The sequence below is a fragment of the Apodemus sylvaticus genome, chromosome 2 (assembly GCF_947179515.1).
Source record: "Apodemus sylvaticus chromosome 2, mApoSyl1.1, whole genome shotgun sequence".
In the NCBI taxonomy this organism is placed as follows: Eukaryota; Metazoa; Chordata; class Mammalia; order Rodentia; family Muridae; genus Apodemus; species Apodemus sylvaticus.
Genome location: NC_067473.1, coordinates 26,616,176 through 26,643,553, shown reverse-complemented (window position 1 = coordinate 26,643,553; position 27,378 = coordinate 26,616,176). Strand labels below are relative to the sequence as shown.

The 27,378-nt window shown below is 41.4% G+C and overlaps 1 protein-coding gene across 1 annotated transcript; it reads right to left on the bottom strand.

Annotated features, from left to right (window-relative positions):
- Positions 1 to 1,267: 1,267 nt before the first annotated feature.
- Positions 1,268 to 16,666, bottom strand: LOC127677814 (disks large homolog 5-like). The gene is made up of 6 exons (XM_052172805.1): positions 16,548 to 16,666; positions 6,490 to 6,509; positions 5,392 to 5,551; positions 2,927 to 3,070; positions 2,085 to 2,290; positions 1,268 to 1,389 (listed from the first exon to the last, which is right to left on the bottom strand). Exons 1-6 carry the CDS (start codon positions 16,664 to 16,666, stop codon positions 1,268 to 1,270), a joined length of 771 nt encoding a protein of 256 aa, XP_052028765.1.
- Positions 16,667 to 27,378: the final 10,712 nt, after the last annotated feature.

Here is a 27,378-nt window from a genome sequence, read left to right as displayed (position 1 = left end):
CTGAAGACACAAAGAGCAGTGGTCCTATCAGAGACCTGCTTTGATGCCTGGCCGCACAAGACAATGAGCATGTGCAGCTAAATCCCCTGAACCTACACATCTCCTGAGATTTCTCCACTCAGTTGGAGGTGATTTAGTTCACATAATACAGCACAAGTGATGTGGAAGGTAAAAAGCCACCCGCAGGAGATGTGGGGGATGACTCACTGGTTAGAGCATCTACAGCACTCAGAAGAACCACAAGATATCTTATAATCATCTACAACAGGGAAAGTTATTACTTCGTGTGTCATATGAGGGGACTGCACTAAGGAGGGGACACAGAAATACAGGAGTGAATACACCCAATTCCAATAAATAATAAAAGTGAATCTAAACAGCAAAAACAAAAACACAGAAAATGTCTGGTCAATGATAAAATGTCTGGTCATCTACCATAAGTGAATTCTGGGCAAGTGTATTCAAAGGCCATTATCTCTAGTCTTTTATTATCCCTGATTCTCTCTTGCAGCAAAAGCTGAGGCACATGGCTCTGTGATTCCTCATTCTTTATGTACTCCTTTGTGAATGTGGTAATTTTCCCAGCAGCTGTACATCAAGTGATAGTATGTTACACAATAACAGATATACAGGGTCAATAAGAAATGTGTGCAATAGAGTGCTATATTCTAGGAGTAGGAGAATACATGACAACATGGATAAGGTATCACACATCATAAAGTGTTTATCCACGGGGAAAGCCACATTATCCATAAAAAAGACCATTGTCTTGTTTACCCTGATGGGCTTTGAATTCAATCTGTAGCCCAGACATCCTGGAGCTTACAGAGATCCATTTCTGGTTGTGAGGTCTATGTCTACAGAATAGGATAAAAAAAAAAACGTGAATAAGGAACATAGTTTCAAAAGTTATGAGTTTCTAATAATTTTTTATTCATTAGAAATACATAAGAAATGGGGTTTAAATGAAAATTACTATAAAAAGTGAAAAGCATAAACAAAAATTAAAAGCAATAACAATAATTTATAAAATCCATAATATCCATATAATAACATTAATTTATAACATAACAAATAGCAAAGCAACAAAAAGCAAAACATCAACCAAAACTCTAACAGCCTGTTTCTTCTCTTGGACACAGGGTGTCAGGTCAGTTACCTCAGTTTTGTCCCAAAGGGTGGTGTCAGCACAGGAAAGTGAATAAAATACAGAATTGCCTGGCTCACTGGCTAGGGAGTTAGGGCCTATTCTCCCTGAGGAACTGAATTATGTGTAAGAAGATTCCTCCAAATTATTTTGTGGCTGTTGGAGTTGGAGATCAGCAGTGTCTTCCTGAAGTGGCAACTCATTCTGCAGGAGGCCCTCTTCCTGGGCTGTGGAAATTTCAGCTCTTGCTACACTCTCTACATCCTAGAAGAGGAAGGCAGTTATTAAGACAGAGGCTTGTTGGGAACCTAAATGTCAGCTGTCAGGCTGCTGCCTCTCAACATCTCAACAGGAATGTTATCGTTGATCTTTTAACTGACACCATTGCTGTTATAAGTGCAGGCACAGCAAAATATCCAGTAACATTTACCAAATACATGGCCCTGAGAGCTGTTACTCAGACTTCTATCAGTGCACAACAAGAAATGGGCAATGAGAAGAGAGCTCATGGGTTACAGGAAGAAGGGAAAATGCACAGATCAAATACAAGGAGAAGAACATGTTACCTATTAGCATTTGGATTTTAACCCTGCATGATGCTTCCCACTAGGGAAGTCACATGACCCATGCATGACCTCTGTCACAGGACATAGCACTTGCTCAAAGCTCTGCAAAGCAGCCCAGCTAACATGACCATGTGTAGGAATGTGGTGTGTTATTGATCGATCACCCTTACTAGTCTTCAGATTAAAGAGGAGTAGTAAGGTATACTTGCCAATACATCAGCTTATCACAAGGCTAACAACCCCAAATCCTTGTGCAGAGACCACACAATGAACAACTGCATTCTCTGAGGTGGGTGGGAGTGTAGATTAGAAAGGTGCTAGGTGAAAGCAAAGATGGATGCAATGGGAAAATGTTATCAGTCAGTATAAGCCAGGCTGAGCTGCTTGTACTACCTGATGTTGTAGGTCCTGGAGGATGCTGGGCTTCTCCTGTTCATCTTTATCAATCAGGTTCAAGTCAACCAGGTATTGCTGAATGATGGTCCAATCAGCGTGTACTTCCTTGTTCTCCTGCTTCAGTGTGACCAACCTCATATTCATAAGGTTCTTCTGCATCAGGATCCGGCTGTGCAGGTTGCTAGAAACACAATCTTCATAGTAAGATCCTGCAGGCTCCTCCTCCCATTCCTGCATCAAGGTTCCATTAACCCCACCAGGACCTAGGTTCCCATGAATACCTAATGCAGTACATCTCAATACATTCTTAAGAGGTACACAAACAGAGAATAGCAACTTGAGGGAGGAAAAAGTGATTGCTGCAGTCCAAACACAAATATGGTTGCATGTCTCTCCAAAATAATGGGGTATCTGAAACTATCCATGGCAGCCCAATGCATTTCAGCAACATCAATTAGTAGGTTGCAGATACCCTCAATGCAGGTCAGTAGAACCAAGAGGAAGGCATTGTATCCATTTGTTAGATCACATTTAGCTCTGTAAAACCATGCCTGAGTCCCACAGACTTAGAACTATACCATAACCCTCTCATGATCTGAATCACTCTTCTAATGAGAGTCTCCTGATGATGCCTGGACAATGTTAGGATGAGTAACAGTCTCTTACAGACTTTGAAACTGATAGGAGAAGTCCCAAGGCACAGTGATGGCTAAAAGGCAGAAGGGATAGAATCAGATCTGCAGACTCTCCAGTCCAGGAACAAAGGAAGTCAGAAATGGCCATTGCACACCAGGTGACCTCCATGAACAGTACTTACCGATAGAAGTTAATCTCCTTCCTGAGATCCTGGAAGGTCTGTTTGGCCTCAATGTTCTCCTTCTCTAAGGTGTGTAGAAATGTCATAATCTCCTTCTCCTTTAACTTTAATTTTTCATATAACGGATTTGGTGTGTAGTATGGCCTGTCCCCAGGAAGATAGAACTCCATGAACATGTGCTTTTTTTTAAAACACCTTTTCAGAAACCAAGACACATACACATTTAAGTATTTTAATTTATTTTATTTATTTATTTATTTATTTTGGTTTTTTGAGACAGGGTTTCTCTGTGTAGCCGTGGCTATCCTGGAACTCACTCTGTAGACCAGGCTGGCCTTGAACTCAGAAATCAGTCTGCCACTGCCTCCCAAATGCTAGGATTACAGGCGTGTGCTACCATAGCCCTGCTGAAAATGTGTTTCTTTTTTTGTCCTATTTTTTCTTCGATATATTTTATATTTATATTTCAAATGATTTCCCCTTTTCTGACTTCCACTCTAGGAAATTTCCATAAGCCCTCTTCCCTCCCCCTATTCCCCAATTCACCTCTCCCCACTTCCCTGTTCTGGTATTGCCACATTCTGCTACTGCTTTCCATAACCAGGGGCCACTCCTCCGTTCTAAGAACACATGAACACAGACTGGGTCTTGTACTCCCAGCACAGGAAGGTCAATTCCTGGATTCTATATGCTGGGATCTTTTTCATCTTTGGAAACTTTTTATCCTTTCCCAAGGACGGCATAAGCTATGTATCCAGATGGAGGGTGCCCTGGCTCCCTGTGTTTACTCATTAGCTCTGGAGGGGCAGTCTAGTTCCTTGTGCTCTCAAGAGCCTAGGCCACAGGTTGTTGCCAACTAGACACCTGTGATTATATTTTCTCTGTTTTGACAATAAGTATTGTAATTCCTGGATAACTAATACTTTAGAGGCAGACATTAGACATAATTCTTGAGGTGATACCATACATAATGACCTCTTTATAATCTGCCCAAGAGATGCAGCTGTATGCATAAGTGTGCCCATGAAGGGAAGGATCAATGCTATTTAATTTGATTCCTACTTTAACCACAAGAATCTCTGTCTCCTCTCCCCTCTGCTCCCCTCCTCTCCCCTCCCCTCCTCTCCTCTCCTTTCCTTCCCTCCCCTCCTCCCCCATCCCCTCCCTTCTTCTCCCCTTTTCACCCCTCCCCTCTTCTCTCCTCCTCTCTTCTCTTCTCTTCTCTTCTCTCTCTCTCTCTCTCTCTCTCTCTCTCTCTCTCTCTCTCTCTCTCTCTCTCTCTTTCTCTCTCTTGATTTTTCCCCCCGAGGCAGGGTTTCTCTGTGTAGCCCTTGCTGTCCTGGATATCACTCTGTAGACCAGGCTGGCCTCGAATTCAGAAATCTTCCTGCTTTTCCCTCCCAAGTGATGGGATTAAAGCCATATGCTAACTCTGCCTGGCCTGACCAGAACTATTTAAAGTAGGGGCTCCCAGACATCAGCACTCAGCTCACCTTGAAACAGCATTTAAATTCTCAGTCCAAAACACAGAGCCCAAGATTCCTAAGTGTGGGGGTAAATATAAACACATAAAACAGAAGCACATGTATGTACATGTAGAAGTAAACAGACTCATAGACTGGCACACACAAATTAGGCGAAAAGGACAGAGAGCCACAGAATGAGAAATAAAGAGAGACAGAATGAGAGAGAATAGGATGAGATTCAGAAGAAGTGTATGCAACATTACTGTCTCAGAGTACCCTGGATGCCACAGTTCCCTGAATTTAGAAGAGTAGAGAGGAATATAAACATTCAAAAATTCATTCCCAGGAGATAACACAATCTTGTGCACCCCCACACATGTACACACAAAAAACAGACATACAGTCATATATACACACATGAGAAGGAGAAAATTAGACACAGTCATAGAATGGGAAAGAGTGAATCTGAGACAGAATCAGAGAGAACACAATGATATGCAGAAGAAATACAACATTACTGTCTCAAAGTATAAGACACACAGGAAAGAGGAACAGGCAGATCCTCAGGCGGCTAGTCAAGAACTGAGATGAACAATGTGGGACCAGGCCCCGCCTTCTGCATCTAGCAGTTTCCAGCAGTCAGTCACCTACCAGTCCAGTACAAACACTCACAGCAAACTCTCAGCTCCTAAAACCTCACAAAGCTCCTCCTTTCAAGGGCTTTCCAAATGCTTTCTGGGAACTCACTCTCCATTTTCTGTATCCCTGAATCAGACCACAAGTCCCACTTTTGACCTGGAGGATACAGAGGACTCCATTTCCCATCTTACTCCTGTGAAAACTGCAGGTTCTGCCTCTCCTCTGATTAGGGTTTAGGGACACGAGGTTTTGCCCAAGGATATCATGAAAATACTTCTTCCTATGATTCACCATCTTAAAAAGACAAGTGTGGCATTTTGGACTCCATACAAACACCACATCATTTGGAGGGATGCATACCTCTTGTTCATGGCTCCCTCTATGACATAGATCAAGGGATCTCTCAGCTCATTTCTTTCCTGGGTAATGAGCTGCAGCTCTCTGGTCAGCCTCTCCTCTTCCTCCTTGGCCTGCTTCTTGCTCAGGAGAGTTACAGGGGATGATGTCTGCCTGCCAGCCCCTATAGGTAAAAGAACACAAGTGAACTTAAATGTTGGGAATGCATAGAGTGTAGACAGACTACTCTGAGTTTCGTCCAGGCTTTAGATGCATCCTCAGTGGACCTCAGTTCTCCCATCACTCTATAGAGACTAGGAGATGTAAGCAGCCATGTGTGTCCTCTGTCTCCCTATGTTTTCTTATGATGACCACAGAGATGGCTTCTCCTGGCTTATTAACAAATGCACAGAGTGAAACGTGGCCTCAGAGTACTCAGTTCTTTGGTTTCTCAAGTCACATGATGAATTCATGATGTTCAGATCTCCTACCCTGTTACTATTGACCCAGGACATGGCCTTAAAATGTCCTGCATGGGGAGAACATGGCTAACACACTGACCAATTATTTCCTCTACTGACACACCAAACACTCCAGCAGTGCCCAGAGGGTGGAGTCTCTGTCTGGGTGTAGTTACAGTACAATAATACCTGCTGCTCACAACCAATGATAAGCTAAGGGGAACATTGAGGGAGAGGAAATCAGAGTAGTTCTGAGAATAAGAGGTGATGGCCATGGGTCATAACTCTCTTCCTTGTACTACTGTCAGAGAGAAACTGAAGCTAAAAGAAGCATGGTAGTGAAGGCATTGATGGCCTGCACCTAAATTAGTGTAGGTTAGATCCTCTGTGACTCCTGATGGTCTCATTCCGTCCCCAATTAACAACCATAATACCCAGTGAAAGAGAAAAATTGGAGTTCACATCATTACAGCTTTGATCTTGCCATATCCTGCTTTAAGAGATGAAAAAATAATGTTCTGATATACCTAATGTTCAAGAGTTGTGAAAATCCTGGAATCTCTTTTGCTTCCAAGAAGCTTCAATTCCTTTGTCACTTTGCTAGAAAGGCCAGCTCATGCCACCCTGGTAGGAAGCTCAATATCCACTTCCCAGTACTTACTCCACATTCTCCATGACCTCCTTTGTCCTTTATTACTCTCAGATGAAAGGCCAGCTTCCTTCTTCCTCTTTCTTATCTCTCTGCATCCACATTGGTTCTCCGAAAAAGTTGTCTAATTCGGGCAAACATATCTATCAATGTATGCTCTAGACACTGACTGAGAAACCTCAGGGCTTGTGCTGTTGCTGCAACACTGGTGACATCATAGCTCATGCCAAGATCTCTCCAGGAGACAATAGAATGCTCAAGAAGGGACTGCTGATGTCATGGGTTACAGCCTTCTGCTCCCTGCTAATTTTCTTCCTTAACAAGAAGCTGAGGTGCCCTTTCCTGGAGACTCTCCTGGGACATAGCCTTTGAGCCCATCATCCTTACAAAGCCAGGGTTTGCTCTAGGCTTGATTGACATAACCTCAGGAATCCCTGTGCATTTAACTGAGGGTTTTCTTTTCAAACCCTTCTCAGAAATGTATCATCCTACCTCACATTTCCCTCCATCAGCAATATGAGACATTAACATCTCAGATTATCTACTGAGATATCACTCAAGTTTTAATATGCAGTCAAAACGTTTCCTGTCTTATGTACAGGTGCATGAAATCACATCCAGAGCCTGCAGGGGAAATTAATATGTGGATGTATGTTAGCGGCTACACTCATGAAGTCTTCTTCTTAGCATTTGAAGTTGCCTCAAGATGTCTTAGCAGAGAAAGAGTTGCACACATCATAGTGTTGGCAAGAGTCTGGAAATCAGTTGGCAGAGGAAACTAAAAAAAAAAAACGTTCCTGCTTCCTCCCTCCCCATAAATTCCATAAGCACTCTTCCCTCCACCCATTCCCTAAACAACCCCCTCCCACTCCATTCGATATATAAATATATCGAATAAAAAAAAAGAATTCAAATAGGCTGTCAATCTCACATTGCATAGAGGTTGTTTATCAGCTGTATTCCCCTGATAGACACTCCCTGCACTAGAATGTGCATATTCTTTCTGTGTGACCCTAGTGCCTCACATATTCTTGGCACCTATTGAATAAAAAGAAAAACGAGATAAAAAGAAAAAAAAAAGAAGATGTAGATCACATATGTCTAAAATGACAGGATATATACTGCCATTTAAAAATGTCATACTGAGAAAGTTCCAGACTAAAGGAAGGAAAAATCACAGCTTCTCAAATTGCAACTCTTAAGTTTCCATGTCTGAACATCTATGTTCCAAAGGCAAGGGCACCCACATTCATAAAATAAACTTTACTAAAGCAAAAAGCATGCATAATAGTGGGAGACTTCAACACCACATTCTAATCATTGAACAGTCCATGGAAACCCAAAGTTAACAGAGACAGAATGAAACTAACAGCTGTTACTGACAATGGAATAACAGATATCGAAAGAATATTTCATCCTAAAACAGAAGAATATACCTTCTTCTCTGTACCTCATGGTACCTACTACAAAGTTTACCATCCTCTTGATCACAAAAAAAAAAGCTTGAACTGATACAAGAAAATTGAAATAATCTGATGCATCCTATTAGATCTCCATGGACTAAGGCTGGTCTTCAATAGCAACAAAAACAACAGAAAACCCACATACACATGGAAGCAGAACAATACCCTATTCAATGCAAGGTGGTCAAGGAAGAAATAAGATGACATTTTAGAATTTAATGAAGATGAAGGTACAACATATTCAAATTTATGGTACACAATGAAAGCAGTGCTAAGTATAAAATTCATAGTTCTGAGAGCCTCCAAAAAGAAACTGGAGACAGCATACACTTGCAGCTTAATAGCACACCTGAGAGCTTTAGAACAGTAAGAAGCTAATACACCCTGTGGATTGCATGAGGAGTAGAATGCAGGAAATCATCAAAATCAGGGCTGAAATCAACCAAGTTGAAACATAAAGACCTATTCAAAAAATAAAAAAAAATCTAGGAGCTGGTTCTTTGAGAAAATCAACATGATAGATTAACTTTAGCCAGACTAATCGGAGGGTACAGAGACAGTATCCAAATTAACAAAATCAGAAATGAAAGGGGAAAAATAAGAACAGAAACTGAAGAAATTCAAAAAATTATATTTCTGTGTATCTTAAGATGTTGCAATCCCAATTTATTTTTCAGCCAATACCGTTTCAATAAAGATGTCTACTGACTTTTATAATTCATTTTGTATCTAGATACTTTGCTGTAGTTGTTTATCAGCTGTAGTTCTCTGGTACAGCTTTGGAATCACATCATTTTCGAATTCAGTACTTTAACGTTTTCCTTTACCTTTTCTATCCTCTTGATGTCGTTTTGGTTTATGATTGCTCTCACTAGAAATTAAAGGACTCTAATGAATATATTGTGAGAGAGTGAGTAGCCATTCCTTGTCTTGATTTTAGTGAAAGAGCTTTAAGTTTCTCTCCATTGAATTTGATGATCTCTATAGACTTGGTGTTTATTAATTTTATTATGTTTAGTTATTTGCCTTTTATCCCTGCACTACAGGACTTTTAACATGAAGATGAGTTTGATCTTGTCAATGATATTTTATCCATCTAATGATCATGTGGTTATATTTCTTTCATTGTGGTTAATTTGTAGATTGCATTGCAGTGTTTTCCTATATTGTACCATACTTGCATTCTTGAAAAGAAGCCTACTTGATCAAGGTAGAGAATGTCTTTTGTATGTCCTTGGATTCAGTTTGCAAATATTTTATGGAATATTTTTACCTCAATGTTCATAATGGACATTGTTCTGAATACCTTTTTCATGATGAATATTTGTGTGCTTTATCAGTTTGACTGTGGCCTCAGAGATTGAGTTTGGCAATACTTCATCTATTTTTATTCACTGGAAGTCTTTGAAGATTGTTGGTTTAGCACTTTTTTAAAACTCTGGAAGAGTTCCACACTAAAATTATTTGAACTTTTGCTATTTGTTTTGGGGAGTATTTTGATGACTGTTTCTATTTCCTTAGGGGTTATAAGATTACTTTATCACTTTTCAGATCTGGATTGAAGTTTGATAATTGATGTCTGTTTAGAAAGTCATTTAGATTATCCATTTTTTTGGAGTATAGGCTTCTGAAATTAGAACTACTGATTGTTTTCATGCCCCCAGTGTCTATCGTTATATCCCCCTTTTCATTATTGATTTTGATAATTTGGGTGTTTTCGTTCTGCCTTTTGATTAGTTTAGAGCAAGTATTGTCTACTTTGTTGATTTTATCAAAGTACCAGCTCTTCATTTCCTTGACTATTTATATTATTCTCTTTTTTCAGCCCAGATTTTATTTCCTGCCATCAAATCCTATCTCTCAGTGGTTTCAGGTTTTGCCTGACATTGGGAACTGGATCATGCAATAAATGAAGCTCTTGCTGTTTTGTGTGTGGTTGATGTATACCACACCTTTACTGAACACATTATACAGCCAGCATTTAGAATGTATTTAGCTATTCCATCATGTCAGTGTTATCTGCAAGTTGCCATGAGACATTAACAGAGCCCTATACAAACCTCTGTTTGTCAGACGTCAGTCAGAGTGGATGACAGAATGCTTTTAAGCCTGGGAACGGTTCAGATAGCTGGGAGAGAAAATATAGCAGGGTATTTCACATTGTACATTGAGGACAATTTAGTCTGGTTAGAACTGACATGAAATCTCATCTCATGTCACAAGCGTCAGTTGAAAAATCCATGTTAATGTATGCATTTGCTAGTGTCTATCAATCAAACCAAAAACTGTGATATCCCATATGTGAGTAGGCTTATAAAGACACAGACAACTTACATGTTCTAAGATGCTCAAGGAAACCCCACAAATACAATAGTAACCTGGTAGTTTGTTCCAAATCATGTCTCACCTTGTTCCCATTGTGCTACCGATGACTCTTTCTCCATAAGAATCAGCTCGTAAAAGCCAGAGGACCTAAGGTAGAGAGTAACCAAAGCCTCTCTACCCTGATGCTCTGGAGGCTGAGCTAAATGCCCTGGTTTTCCAGTAGCTGTTTGTGGACCCACTGGCTTACTTCCTTGACATTTTTAACACTCTGACTATCCTAAGATGTCAGTTAGTCAGTTCTATTCAAAAAGTAAGAGTCACTAGGAAGGAACTATCCATATCCTCTCAGAACTTCTTTGGCAAAAGAGCAGCTCTACCTGTCCCTCCTAGGTTCCACACTTGCACAGTCATGCTTTGCAGTGGACACATGTGCTCACAGCTGCAGGCTCCCTTCTCTGTGGCTGCTCTTGAGCTTCCTCTCAAATCTCCTTAGATCAGCAGTCATTTTTTTTTGTTAGCAAGAGTGATTCATTTTCCCAGCACAGCCTATAGGAGGCTAGTCTCCATTCTGAATTTCACATATATGCCTAGTTTACAGTGTCATCCCATATGAGAGGGGAAAAATCTGCACTAAAAGTGAAAATAAGATTACTTGGGCAAAACCTAAATGCCCACAGAGCAGTGGTAATATCAGAGACCTGTACTGATGCCTGGCAGCATAAAACCATGAGCATGTGCAGCTCAAGTAGTGGTACCTAAAAGTCTCCTGAGATGTCTGCACTCAATTTTATGTGATACAGTCCACATAACATATCACATGATCTGGAAGAACAAGGGCCAAGTGTAGGAGATGTGATTAAGACTAACAGGTTAGAAAATCTAATGCTGACAGAAGACCAACATGGTACCTAACAATCATCTACTGCAACTGCCTGCAGTTATATCGAATGCATTACCTGGAAGGGAAGCTGGGGATGAATGGGAAGGCAATGAGAAAGGAAGGAGACCATGACCACAGATTGCTGATCAAGGTCCAAGTTTTAATTGGTGAGTGAGAATTTAAGGTTGGGGGCAAGATTCTTTCCCCCAAGGTTTGAGAGTCTGCTCAGCCTGTGTTGGCTTCACCTCTCCACTGCTAGTTGGGCAGCCTGCTTAAATCAGGGAATTGTAGATCTGGAAGAACACTGGACTTCACCTTGGTCTGAGCACTCCACTCTATGTGTAGGAGATTGTGGCAAGCACTGAGGTCTGGAATTCCTGCTAAAATGGCCGCTGGGGGTAGGGGTAGGGCAAAATCTACAACAGAAGAAATTATTCCTTCTTCCTGCTTCTGAGGCAACTGCACACAGGCAGTCACATACATACAGTAGGAAAACACACAATTGTCATTAATAATAAATATGAATCTAAACAGCCACCAAACCAAACCAAACCAAACAAAACAAAAAACAGAAAATGCATGATCAATGACAATAACACCTGTACATGAGAATACACGACAGCATGGATCTATTATGGCAGTAATTAAATCATAAACTGTGTATCATTGGGGGAAACCACAATATTCATACAGAAAGACATTGCCTTATATAACCTAGTTGAGTCTGAATTCACTCTGCATCCCAGGCTGCCTAGAGCTTACAGAGATCCATCTCTGACTGTGAGATCTAGGTCTACATAAGAAGACAGAACACATGAATAAGAAACATTGTCTTAAGAGTCCCGAGTCACAAATAAATTTTTATTCCTCAGAAATACAATTTAAAGAAAATAGGCTTCAAATGACAATTTCTATATGAAGCAAAAATCTCTCACTGTGCTTTTAGCAACACAGATGTACAGCCTGTTTCTCCTCTTGTACATATTGTGGCAGGGCAGTCACCTCAGATATCTCTCAAGGGGTGTTTTCAGAACAGCAAAGGGAATAACTTATGAATTGGGTGGCTCACTGGCTAGGTATTTAGGGTCTATTGACCATGAGGAATTGAATTATGTAGAAGAAGATTCCTCCAAGGAGTTTTTTGGCTGTTGAGAATGGAGCTCAGCAGGGGGCTCCTGAGGTGGCAACTCATTCTGCAGTAGGCCCTCTTCCTGGGCTGTGGAAATTTCAGCTTTTGCTACAGTTTTGGAGACCTAGAAGAGGAAGGGTCTTATTAAGACAGAAGCTTGGTCAGGAAGTAAATGTCAGCTGTCAGGCTGCTGCTTCCCACCAACTCAACAGGAATGTTCTCATTGACCGTTTAACTGACACCATTGGTGTTGTAAGTTGAGGCAGGGCAAAATATACAGTAACATTTACCAAATACACAGACTGACAAGCTGCTACTCAGACCTCTATCAGTGCATAACATGAAATGGGCAATTGGAAGAGACCTCATTATGTTGCAGGAAGTAAGGAAATTGCCACAGGGCACCCAGATCAATGACAATGAGCAGCAAATATTTTGTATTTTCATTTGCATTTTAACCCTGTAAGATGTTTCCATTTTGGAAGTCACATGATCCTTTCATGACTTCTGTTGCAGGACCTAGAACTAACTTGTTCTAAGCTCTGCAAAGCATCCCACCTATCATTACCACATGGAGGAAACTGGCATGTTATTGATCTTTCACCCTTACTAGTCTTCACATTAAAGAGGAGTAGCTAGGTATACTTGCCAATACTTCAGTTTCTCACAAGGGACTAACATCTCAGAATACTTGTGCATAGACTGAGCAATGAACAACTACATTCCATGAGGTAGGTGGCTACTTGGGGGTGTGGATTAGAAAATGCTCTGTGAAAGCAAAAATGGATGCAGTGGGCAAATGTTCTCAGTCAGTAATAGCCAAGCTGAGCTGCTTAAACTTACCTGATGTTGTTGGTCCTGGAGAATTCTGGCCTTCTCCTTTTCGAATTTATCATTCAGATTCAAGTCAATCAGGTATTGCTGAATGATGGTCCAATCAGCATGTACTTCCTTGTTCTCCTGCTTCAGTTCGTCCAATCTCTTATTCATAATGTCTTTCTGTATCAGGAGGCAGCTCTCCAGGTTCCTAGAAACACAATCTGCATGGTAAGATCCTGCAGGCTCTTTCTCCCATTCCTACATCAAGGTCCCATTAACCCAACTAGGCTACAGGTTCCCATGGAGACCTAATATTTCCATGAGAGCTGCACAAAGTGAAAATAGCAAATTGAGGAAAGAAAAAAATTATTGCTGCAGACCCAACACCAAAGGGTTGCATGTCTCAGCAAAAGAAAGAGGGACCTCCAACTATTCATGACACTGCAATGCATTTCAGCAATATCACTTTGTAGTTTGCAAATCCCCTCAACATAGGTCAGTAGAACCAAGAGGAGGACATTCTATTCTTGGGTTGCATCACATTCGGCTCTGTAAAACCATACCTGAGCCCCACAGACCTAGTAATGTATAATAAATTTCTCATCATATATATCACTCTTCTATTGAGAGGCTCCTGTGGATGCCTGGACAATGCTTGTAGAAGTAATGGAGTAAGGAGTCTCTTAGAGATTTTCAAAACTGATTCCAAATGTCCCAATGCACACTGATTACTAAAAAGCAGAACAGATAGTACCAGTCCTGCAGACTCTCCAGTCCAGAATCAAGGAAGGCAGAAACATACATTCTTTACCAGGTGGAATCCCTAAATAATACTTACCGATAGAAGTTGATCTCCTTCTTGTGCTCCTCGAATTTCTGTCGGGCCTCAATGTTCTCCATCTCTAAGTTTTGTAGAAATGACATGATCTCCTTCTCTTTTAACTTCAATTTTTCATAGAATGGATTTGGTGTATAGTAGGGCCTGTCCACAGGAAGACAGAGCTCCATGAACTTTTGCTTTTAGGAACACATGAACTCAGACTGGGTCTTGTATTACCCCAGCCCAGGAAGGTCAATTCCTGGGTTCTACATGCTGGGATCTTCTTCATCTTTGGAAACTTTTATTCTGTCCTAAGCACAGCAGAAATTAGGCATCCAGATGGATGGTGCCGGGGCTCCATGTGTTCACTCAGTAGTGCTGGAAGGGCAGTCTAGTACCTTGTACTCTCAGTAGCCTAGGCCACAGGTCTTTTCCTACTACATACCTGTGATTATATTTTCCCTGTTTTGACAAAAGGATTCTAAATCCTAGATAATTACTTCTTCAGAGGCAGACATTATACATAATTCTAGAGATTAAACTATACATCTCAAATGTTTTATAATGGACCAGCATAAGCACATATATGTACAGGTGCACACACACACAGAATGCCACACAGAAAGAAGAAGGGTAAAGGGACACACAGCCAGAGAATGAGAAACAGAGACAGAGACAGAGACAGAAACAGAGATATCAAATTAAGAACCAGTAGAACCAGTACTGTCGCAGAATATACAGTTTTTCACAGATCCCTGAATTTCAAATTGGAGAGAAATTCATGCACAGGAGAAAACACAATCATATGCACACACACACAAGTGTACACACACATGGACACAGAAACACACACACACAATCTTAGGTATACACTTTAGAAAAGGAGACAGAGTCAAAGAATGAGAGAGAACATGATTCAGAGACAGAAGCATCAAGAACAATAGCATCTTGAACTCTCAGAGTATAAGGCATACAGAAAAATAGGAACAGGCATGAACCTCAGGTGTCTAATCAAGCACTGAGATGAACAATGTGGGACAAGGGCCTTCCAGGTGCATCCAGGAGCTTCCTTCACTCACTTTACTGCCAGGCATGTACAAAAACTCACCACAAACTCTCAAGTCCTAGTGCCTCACAAAGCCACCTCCTCTCAAGGTCTTTCCAAGCACACTCTGGAAACTCCCTTTCTATAGCCTCTATCCCTGAATTCTCTTTTCAATTGGAGAGATCAGGAGGGATTATTTCCCATCTCAGTCCTGACCCAGTTTCAGGTTCTCTCTCTCTTCTAAGATGTATTTAGGCACATGAGATTGGGTACAGGGACATTATGAAGATATATCTTTCTAGGATGAATCACCTTAAAAAGATTGTCATGACACTGGTGATCCCAGACAAATAACACAGAATTTGGAGGGATGCATACCTCTTATTCATGGCTCCCTCTGTGACATACATGAGGCGTTCTCTCAGCTCATTTCTCTCTTGGGTAATGAGCTGCAGCTCTTTGGTCAGCCTCTCCTCTTCCTTCTTGGCCTGCTTCTTGCTTAGGATTGTTGCATGGCATGGTGTGTTCATGCCAGCCTCTGTAGAGAGAATAACACAAGTGAACTTACATGGTGGCAATGCACAAAGTATATACAGATGACACTGAGGCCCATAAGAAGGACAACATGCCTAGAACCCAGTGACAACACAGAGTATGGTCCAGGCTTGTGATGCCTCCTCAGTGGATCTCAGCTCTCCCATCACTGTACAGAGACCAGGAGATGTAAGCAGACAGGTGTGTACTCTGTCTCCCTACACATGCTTATGATGACCAGAGAGATGACTTCTCTTGGCATATTGACAACTGCTAGGGGTATATATTGGCTTGAGAGCCCTCAGTCCTGTGGTTTCACATGTCAGATGATAAATTCACTATCCCCATTTACTTCAGTGCTTGGAGATGCTCAGATCTCCTGCCCTATTACTTTAGTCCCAGGACATGGCCTTCAAAGTCATGCAGGGGGAGAACATGGCCAACACACTGATTAATTTCCTCTACTGAAGCAACAAACACCCAGGGATGGCCACAGGATCTAGTCTCTGACTGAGTGTATCAACACTTACAGGTCTTTGGTTACAGGACAGAAATGCCTGCCACACACAACTAGTGATAAAAATAGCTATGGTGGAAACTCTGTTAGGGAGTGGAGGTCAGAGGAGTCCTGAGATCAAAACGTTATTCCCAGGAGCACATCTCTTTCCCTGGTACTACTGTCAGAGAAAAGCTGAAGCTAAAAGAACCCATGGGAGGGGAAGCAGTGATTCCCTGCCCTAAATTGGCATAGGTAAGTCCCTCTGTGACTCCTGATGGTCTCTTTCTGTCCCCATGTAATAACCAGAATTCCCAGAGAAAGTAAAGACTTGGAGTTCTCAGCATTAAAGCTTTGACCTGGCCTCTCCTGCTTTAAGGGATGTAGAAAATAATGTTCTGACATCCTTGATGTTCAAGAGTTGTGACAATCATGGAAATTATTTTGTTTCCAAGAAGCTCCAATTCCTTTGCCCCTTTGCTAGAAAGGCCAGGTCAGCCACTCTGCCAGGAAGCTCAACTTCCTTTCCCAGTACTTAATCCACATTCCACCCAAACACATTCTTAGTCCTTCATTACTCTCAGATGAAAGGCCAACTTCCTTCCTCCTCTCTCTAGTCTCTCTTCCATCCACATTGACTCTCCCAAAATGTTTGCAGAGTTTGGCAAACATGTTCATCGAAGTATCCTCTACAAACTGAGTAATTCCAGGGTTTCTCCTGTTGCTACAACACTGGTGAGATCACAGCTAATGCCAAGAACTCTCCAGGAGACAATAGAATGTTCAAGAATGGAATGCTGATGTCATGGGTTATGGCATTGGCTTCATGCTAATTTTTTCCCTATATTGACAGGAAACTAAGGTGTTCTTTCTTGGAGACTCCCCTAGATCATAACCATTGAGGACATCCACTTTCTAAAGACAGGGTTTGCTCTAGGCCTGATTGGCAACACATAAATCATCCCTGTGTATCTGAGTGTTTCTTCTTCAAACACTTCGAAGGAATGTCTCATACTACCTCAGATTTCCCTCAGTCAGCAATATGAGACATTAAAACCTACTAAGATTTCATACCAGTTTGACTATGAAGCCACAAATTTCTCCTGTCTTATTAGGTACAGTAGCATGAAATCACATCCAGGCAGAGGGTGCAGAACAGGTTGCTATATGAGTGTGCTTTACAGGTTATATTCATGAAGTATTGTGCTTAACATTTGAAACTTGTCCCAAGATGCCTTAGGAGAGATAGAGTTGTAATCTTTGTTGTGGGGGCAAAAGTCTTGAGATCAGTTGGCAGAGGATAGTAAAATATTGGAGCTGCCAATGAAAAGACCCTCAGACTGAGTATGAGGCTCTCATCTGTGGACCAGAGTCACCAAAGGATGATTGCTTACAGACCTCTGTAAGCTATAAAATGAGATTTTTGTCAGAAAAAATAATATAGTCAACAGAGTTAAGAGTGTATGAAAATGCAATAGATATAGGTAAGTGAACAGAGCAAGGACCTAACATCTTGTTTTTGGCTTCATGATTGGCCCCCAAAACCAGATAAGCATATATATCTGTGCAAAATGGATGATTTAATGAATGCAGATCCTTATACTGATTGAATAGAACCATAGCTAAGATTTTGGGAGGTGAGCCATGACCCCAGAAATCTTTCTCAATTTATAAAGCAAAAAATAAAAACATTACAAACAAACAAAGATAAAGTACAAGTAGCTCATGTGAATTTACAGAAAGTGTCCAATACTGAGTTCTGATAAGGCCATTTAAATATAACAGTGTACATTTGCCGTTCATTTGATGGGTCCTATGTAAAGCTTTGTGGAACATTGTTAGATTAACAAATGTCATAAAGAACATAAGAGTATGTGATCAACATGACCTTTCTCTAAGACAAATTATTTTTTTGTGCCAGTGATTGGCAAGCACATTACAGCAACAAGGTGAACTAGGGAGCAGACATAAAACAAACTGGCTGATCCTACACTGGTGGGTCCACACCTCAGCTTTAGAAAACCCAGTTCTCTGTCACTGACTAGTGCTTTCCTAACATTCCTATGAACCCCATTTGTAAGCCTAGGAATAGGAAAGTGGAAACAGGATTATCTGAGGTGAATGTTTACCTGGACAGCTAGGTAGAAGACAACATGGAATATTTGAGACCCTTTTTCAGAAAACAACACTGAAACTCACCCTACATCCAAGGCCGTACCTACCAATTTTTGTCTATTATAAAGAACTTACCAGTCTCTCTCTACAAGTATTTCTTGCTGAGAAGACAGAGAAGTGCAAATGATCTTTCTGTTCTACAGACCTTGTTCTCTCTTTACCTGGGTTCATATTAAGAACAAATGAGAATGGGTATCACCTTCTGAATAACTGAGTAATACCCTCTGCTGCTAGCATGATACTGTGCCAATGACAATCTCTAGTTTCACTGAGTGCTGTTGTCTCATCATGAAGTATCAAGTGCTGAGGCTACAGCATAGTGAACCTTTCAAGGGTGTAGACAGAAGCCATCAGAGATAGTACACTTCCTTGTCCCGAGATTAAATCAAGCAGACACAATGTGAACTGAGTGTGTTATTTAACATTACATCATTCTCCCACCTCACATTTGTGAGTTTTATCCAGGGTAGAGTTCATATACCACAAGCCCAGATTTGTCTTGATATACTTCCTCAGGGCCCAGATCTTGTTAGCCTTAATCTTGATTCAAATCACGGTTATGCTGACCATTGTCCCATGTTATGTTCTTTATGTTGTCAGGATTTTAAACTTATGAAATTCCACATCTATAAGCTTCACCAAGGATCCATCTAATCCAAGGTCAATATGTACTATTATGTCTAAGATGGGTTGAGTCAAGGCGCTCTTAGGGATAAAAGTATGGAGAGGGAAAAGAATGCTTTCCTTCTGGGAGATCTGAGAAATAGGAAGGTCAGCTGAGGGCTTTCCCTGCCTCTCTGACCATCCAGGTTGTCACACCAGCATCTGGCTCCTGAGTTTTCATTGTTAAAATTAAATGCCTGGCACATGTGTATTGTTTTAAATTTATTCAGTAATCATTCCATCAATTACATCTCAATTGATATTCTGCTTCCTGGATATCATTTCAACCTCCCCTCAACTCACATCTGCCCTTTCCTTTCCCCTTTGCCTGTATGAGGCCACTTCGCCAACCACCCACCTTCTTCTTCCCTACTGTTTCTGCATCCCACTACACTGGGGCATCAAACCTCCACAGGATGAATGGCCTTCCTACCCTTGCTGTCAGGCAAGGCTATCATCTACTACAATGTATCTGGAGCTATAGATCTCTCCCTTAACACTCCTGGGTTTGTGGTCTAGTAACTGGGAGCACTAGGTGTTCCTGGAAGCATATGTTGTTCTTCCAATGGAGTGGAATCCCCATCTGCTCCTCTAGGTTTTTCCCAAGCTCCCCCACCAGGTTCCCTGATCTCAGTCTAATGTTTGGCTCCAAGGGTCAGTTTTTGGAAGGATTTCCCTAAGAACCTTCTCACGTGGTTCCTGGTCGGAAGCAACTCTTGACTACACCAACAGTGTCTGGTTTGGTGTCTGCAGACTTGATGGATTCCAACATAGGGCAGTCCCTGGATGGCCCTTTCTTCAGTCTCTGCTCCATTTGCTTTCTCTGCTCTTATTTTGCTTAGGAAAATTTCTGGTTTACAAACTTTATGAAAGATGGATGGCACCATCCCTCGACTGAGGGCTTTCAGGAGGGTTATGTTGGTGGTGGATGGAAATGCACCTATTCACTGAAGGTGGTCTCTACAGTTTCTCTTTCCCCCTTCTCTGCACAGTTCGGCTAAAGTCACAACACTTTGTGTCCTTACATTTCCCTGGTGCCAAGTTCCCTCACGTGGTTATCCCCAGTTCCTCTTCTCCCTGCTACATAATTTTGTTCCTTTTCCAGACCCTCTGTACCTCTCTTCCATCCTCTCCAGTACCTGATACTGCCGCTTATATCCTTCTTCTCCTCTCTCCCTCCCAGATCTCCTCTACCTCCACCTCCCAAGATCATCCTGTCTGCCCCTCAATGCAGGACTGAAGCATTGACCATAACCAGGTCTCCCTTCCTTAGGAGCTCCATAACATCTGCAGGTTGTATCATGTGCATTGTGAACGTTAGGGTAAATATCCCCTTATCAGCAAACATATACCCTGTATGTTCTTTCTGTCTGGGTTACCTCACTCATGATGATATTTTCTGTTTCCATCCATTTGCCTACAAATTTTAAGAAGTTATTGTTTTTAATTGCTTAGTAGTATTCCATTCTGTAACCATATTTTCTGTATCCATTCTTCTATAGAAGGACATCTGGGTTCTTCCCAGCTTCTGACTATTATCAATAATGGTGCTATAAACTTAGTGGAATATATATACTTTTTATGTGTAGGAACATTTTTTGGATATATGCCCAGTAGTGATGTATTTGTGTCTTCAGGTAAAAACATTTCCAATTTTCTTACAAACCACCAGATTGATTTATTTTTAAAAATTTTTTATTAGATATATTCTTTATTTACATTTCAAATGTTTCCCCCTTTCCTGCTTCCCCCCTGAAAATCCCCTAACCCATCTCCCTTCCCCTGCTCACCAATCCACCCATTCCAGTTTCCCTTTCCAGGCATTCACATATACTGGGACATGGAACATTCTCAGGACCAAGGGCCTCTCCTCCTTTGATGTCCAACAAGGCAGTCCTCTGTATTTGTTGTGCAATAGCAGAGTCTCCCGTGTGAAATGTATATCAGGCTCCTGTCTCCAAGCACTTTTTGGAATCCACAATAGTGTCTGGGTTTATAACTGTATATGGAATGGATGCCTAGGTGGGACAGTCTCTGGACTGTCTTTCCCTCAGTCTCTGTTCCACACTTTGTCTTTGTATCTCTTCCTCTGGGTATTTTGTTCCCCTTTCTAAGAATGATAAGAAGGAGAATCTGTACATGAATGCAAGCACAAATGGTAGCTTTTTTTTAAAAAAAAAATATGACAATGTAAAATATACTAGGATAATCACCCAGACCTCCCTTTTATTTGAGGCTGACTATGTTAACATGTTCAGTGTTCTTCAGTGCTTCTTATGCAATCTGAGCAACTGTTATTTCAATCATACAGGCTTAAGGACCCACAGGAAAGTTATTTCTCTGATGTACCAGAGGCTGGCCTGGACTGTCATCTTAATCTACAAACATGCCAGGCTATAGCCCAGTGCAGGTGCTTAGTCTGAAGCAGCGAAGTTCAATTACATTCTCACTAACTTGAACATTGATGGCAACCTGTCTAGGATTAGAGTTCTTGACTTTTATGAAATTGCCTAATTAGTCCTACCATATTTGGAAGCAGAAACTGCTGTAGACTTTGTAAGGATCCTTGTGATTTAAGAACATATGCTGCTCAGAAGGAATTAATGGGAAAGATTACTAGGATGACCAATACTAGAAACACATTTTAGTTGGACTTATAACACACCCTATGATTATTCCTTCTCCTTACATAGGTTCATAATCAGTGGATCTGGTTACAGTTAATAGGGCATTACCTTCCTTTAACCACTGTTCCTCTGGAGAAGTACCCCTTTTTCCCAATACAACAACAACAACAACAACAACAACAACAACAACAACAACACACACACACAAGTTGTTAGGTACTTTGAGGTAGAGAGGGCAATGGTTTTCCGATCACTTTGGGAGGAACCCAGGACCCGGGTTAATTTGTCTCCTGACTGCAGACCCCTGTGTGATTCTGTTATCTCCAGAGTCTGTTCAGCCTTTGCAATCAGTCTCATGATATTCTAACCAATTTTAATGATCTAAATCTTGTAAAAGTTGATTTAAAACTTCATAGCAAAGAACAACTTTGCAGACGGTTAGGCTCTGCAACCAAACAGCCATTGATTCTTAGGGATATGTTCATGCCCACAAGCTGATAATAGTTATTCCTTACATTTGTTGAGTTGAACATACACGGCTTAAATACCATCACATACATCTTGGAATTGGACATAAGACATGACCTCCCTGACCACTAAATCCCTTGAATGAGTGCATTTTCTCCTCTGTGAGTGTTTCCATCTTAGCCATTGTCTGTCTTCTTGTCATGCCTGTCAGGTGGTGGCCATGACTTTGCACATAGAAAGGTCAGTGGCCCAGCAGAGAGGTCAGACCCTGCAGTAGGCATACTGATAAAGCACCAGAATGCACACTAAATATGGTAACTCTCTACCTCACTCCCAGGGCAGGCTACAATTTTTTCCTGGCATGGCATTCCCCCAGATCTCTAAGGTATGGACCATTCCATCCAGGATTCTCCAGCCTACAGAATAAACACCTCCAACTCCCCATGCCATTGAAAATTTTCATTTAGCATTCCTTCCCTTGATGAGTTCAGTGCTCATCAAAATGAAAGCAATCCTGTTTGATCTCATTTCCATAAATGATATGGGAGGTTCTTAGGGATTATTTACCATGTAGATGGTTAACCACACCATCCTGACTTGTTTAGTTGGTAAAGTGTTTGCTGGGCCAGCGTGAGAACTTGAGTTTACGTGAGAACTTGAGTTTAATTCCCAGAACCCATATAAAGAAGTGAGAGATGGTACCATGAGCCTGTAATCCCAGTATTCGGAGGCAGAGACAGGCACATCCCTGTGGTTTACCTGCCAGGCAGCCTAGCCCAATCAGCTCGCAAAGCACAGGAAAAGATGCCCTTTGAAGTCACAAAACAAACAAAGAAACAAACAAAGAAACAAACAAAGAAACAAACAAACAATGTGTCTGGGACCCCAGGAACAACACTCGAGGCAGATCTCTAATTTTGATATATCCATGTACACATAGGCAAGTGCTTCTGAAAAACAAGTAAAATGTGTATGAGCCTTGGTTCCTACCTCATGTGATATCAGCATACAAAGTCTAATTCTACAATCAGATGATTGTAGAATTCACTGTAGATTGTCCTTGAGACTCAGGACAGTCTGGTATGGAATCCACTTAGTAGAAGACACGTGACATGTGAGATGTGGGCAGGCAAAGACCTCACTGTAGTGTGGGGAGTGACATCCTGCAGAAGGTGTGCTGAGAAAGCTTTCCAGTGCTCACTGAATCTGTCAGTGCCCAGGGAAGGCTACACTTGTTTCCTGTGTCACATGGAGACCACCCAGAACTCTAAGTATGCACCATTCCAACCAGAAATCCCCAAGCTGCAGTCCACAGAGAAACACCTTGAACTTCCCAAGTCACTTAATTATTTTACCTGACATTTCTTCCTAGATTAGTGTAGTCATCAAAGTGGGATCGTGACTGTGCAGGCCTTGCCTGCTGGCCATGTGTCATGTGGCTTTCTGTTAACTGGATTCCATGCAAGGTGGTCCTGAGTTTCCAGTGGGACAGTTTAAATGGCTATCAGGGGAAAATGTTCAACCAATCGTATAGACCCTCCCCAAATATCTCTCGGGAATGTTTGCTTGCTTTTTATTTTTTGAGGCAGGATCTCTCTGTGTAGTCAAGGTTAGCCCCAAACTCTTGGCAATCCTGTTCCTAGGGTTACAGACATGAGGGCATGTCTGTGTTCATGAAGTACAAAGAGCAGCTAGGTGAAAACACATTCAGTCCCTGGGATGCTGGTCTCACATAGTGCAAAGGTTAAAACATTGCACTCCATGCTTTAGTGTGAGAGACAGACTGCAGCGCAGAGCATGCAGAACTGCCCCAGGCATGTGGACACTACTCTCTTCTCTTTCCTTCTCTGCTCCTGTCCTTCCATTATCTCTGAGGATGCATGGGAATGCCCCAAGAGAGACACAGGAAAAAACCATTTTGGTGCCCATGGTCACTGCCTAGCCAGAGGCAGCAGCAAGGTTTTAACTTTTTCATTTTGTTAGACCAGTATTGCTTGATTTTTTTTTCTCGAGGATGGAGTGGTTGTGATGTTTTAAAAAAAGATGGAAGGAAGCAGGAAAAAGGAAGGCGGGAAGGTCTGGGAATGTTGCTTAGGGATAGGGAGGAAGAGGAGATGGGGTGGGGAGAAGAGAGAGAGGAGGGATGGGACAGCAGGAAAGGCCTGCCCAATCACAGTCCTAATCTTGAAAGTGCACCATAGGCCTGGGTACAAGGAAGTGTCTGGTCCAGGCCCTGACTTCTGCATCCTGCCTCTCTTAATGTTTTTAGTATTTATTTAGAAAGACAGAGTAGTAGATTCCAGACCATCCGCTGTTAGCTCTTTTCAGTACCTTTATCTCTTTACCTTAAGGTTCTATCTTTGAACGTCAAGGTTTGATCTCTTTGTATGTATGTATGTATGTATGTATGTTTGTATGTATGTATGTATGTATGTTTGTATGTATGTATGTATGTATGTATGTATGTATGTATGTAATATGGTTATGCACTCACACGAATGTGCACATGCTCACACCTTTGTGAATCAGGCTTTTATTTTAGAGCTTCTTTCTCGTACAGCACTGGAACTATTCTATTGGTTTACCTGAGAGGGCTTGCACCTCTCTGACTGGGAGCCTCAGTTGCACAACCCAGGATGCCAGGGTGTTACAGTCCACATCTGCAGATTGCCTTCATCCTCCCTGGAAGCCTGTCCTAAAGGAAATGGGATTACACTTCACCAGGGGGATTTGGAACAGGAGCAACTTCCTGACTGATGGTTTCCTCCAATAGAATCTTTAAAAATAGAGTTGCTTCCTATTTGTCAGTTTTTGTGTCTGTTTTTTTTTTTTTTAATTGAATGAAAATACACAGGATAGATTTTTTCAAGACTCTTTTCATGAATTTATATGCTTGTGTTGTTAAACAGAGACAGTTTATTGCATATTTAGAGACAACTTAAAATGCTTCAATTTTTTCCCTAACAATTTAGCATACAGCAAAGGTCTTGCTCTTATCTCTTAAAGGATCTCAAAAGTGCTTTAGAAAAATAATAAGCAGGAAATATTATGCTTATGGGACAATAAATGATTGAACATAAATAATATTACTTTCTCATTATTAGCTATTTGAGACAAACCCTGAAAAACCCATAATTGAATTTCAAAAGCAAGCCTTTATTTTGCTTATGGATTGATGGATGCTCTAGGAAGCTGGCAAATGAAGATAAATATGAAGTGTCATTTCCATCTAGTGGCCACTTTGTGTCACTGCCACCATTTTAGTCAGAGCTGAGCCTCAACTCTGATCCTAGGCTCAGAGCAGATAAGCAGCTGGAATGGGCAGAGTCCATTCTTCCTGCTTTAGGAGCCAATCAGAGGTTACCAACAAGAGCCAATGAGAGACTCTCAGACAGATGCTAGTGCTTAGACAGTATCCTTTCACTTTTTGTTTACTAATTGAATTTCATCTTGGTGACAGAATGTGATCCCACTGATAAACCGCTTTGGAATTTATTAAAACTTCTTTTTGAAGTGAGTTTTTGTGACATTCTGTGGACACTTGATGAACTTACTATTTTTCTTTTTACATTTGTGTGAGCGTGTAAATTTCCAGCTAACACAGCAAGTTTAAATATTGGGTTTCTCCACCTTCTCATAAGCTTCCTTTATTCCTCACATCATTTTGCTGACACAGGCAACATAGACAGACTTGGCCTCTCTAACTTTGATTCATTGCTTCTTTCTGTGCTGATATTTTTGCCCCTGTATTTGCAGTGACTCCCACTGCCCTCAAGTCTCATTTATCTACTACCAATTCCCTTTTATTGTTTCAGGAAAGAATTTGTTTGGTCTCTGTCTGTATCTGTCTCATATGCATGTGTGCACACACAGGTGAATGTAGAGTCCATGTTGGGTTCCCTCTATTACCCACACTTTCCTTTTTGATACAGGGTCTCCCTTTGGAGCTATAGCCTGCCGATTTGGCTATACTGTCTAGCCAGTGAGCGGTTGGTATCCACAGTGTCTCTTCTTTGGAGATGTCATCATCATGGGTGCCATGTTAAATCCATGCCTGTTTTAAAAAATTATTCTGCCTTCTCTAGTCAGAAACTACATCTCAATAGTTTTGCTGCTTCCTATTTGTTCTTTAGCAAACAGGATACTTACTGTTGTTACTGGTGGGTTTGATAATCATGTTGCTTCATGCATCTCTGGTGGATCACTTTAGCTTGTGTGTGTGTGTGTGTGTGTGTGTTTGTGTTTCCCTATGTGCACATGCACACGTGTGCAGTTGTACATGGAGGAGGGTGTCAGACTCCTCAGAGCTGGATATCATTGTGAGCTAGCCATGTGAGTGCTGGGAACTGAACTCAGGTCCTCTGGAAGAACAGCAAACATTCTCAACTGCTAAGCCATTACTTCAGACAGGCAAAAGCTTTATGATTTTTGAGTATGTGAACTCCACATAATCTCCTGTCAATAGATACTTAGTTCTTATTTCAAGTGAGGCTAGACTCCACTCTTTTACTTGTTTATTTACACAGTGTCAGCTTGGATTGCACAGGTTTTTGAGCTATTCTGACTTACATCCCAGGCCTATGTCCCTTGTTACTTGATGTTTCTCCTGGCCAAGTGCTCATGGTCCGTCTCTCATGGTGGCTCCCTCCTCCTTTGGTCTCTCCTCTCTTCTCTCTCTCCTGTTTACACTTGTAGCCCCAAGTCAGATAACTAAAAACACACCTACCTCTATCTATTGCCCAATGCCAGGCTTAGCCTTTTATTTGCCAATTAACTTGTGGAGCAAGGTAACACAGCATCCCTTGGTGTAAATGAGAATCTCCTCATGGGGCAACCAGATCTTGAGGTATAAACATTATCATTTGATAACAAACAGCACCAGACCAACCTCCTACTGCTATGAAATTGATCAAAGCCATGTGATTATTTTCATGAACACTTCTTAGATATTAAAATTTTGGAAACACATCAGGATGAAGTATCTCTGAAGTGTATTTGGACATCCATGTGGTTAGTGCTACGAAGAAGGGAGCATGGGCCCATTCCACTCCTGCTGCTGAATGCAGCTGAAGCTCCTAAGAACTCCTGTTGGCGTGACTGGGCATGGAATACATATGTCTGCTATGTTTTGTCAGTGGTTTGAGCTCATGATAAGTAATATTGTTAAGATGTAATGTGTCATGTGACTTGAAATGCTGTGAAGAAAGCACCCATTGTCTCTGGGACCAATCATCTTGTCGTCGCTGCGGCTTGTGCAAGAAATTGGCCAAGGAAAAGAGTTAGGCAAGGAAAATTTTATGTTGTATATCTTCCATCATCAATTAATATAATTATGATTACTTTCTGTTTGCAAAAGCACTTCGTCATATGGACAGCACATTGATTTTCTGTCTTGGTTTCCAGGAATACCCAAGACACAATTCACATATCAAATGATACTCAAGAAGGAAGAACAAA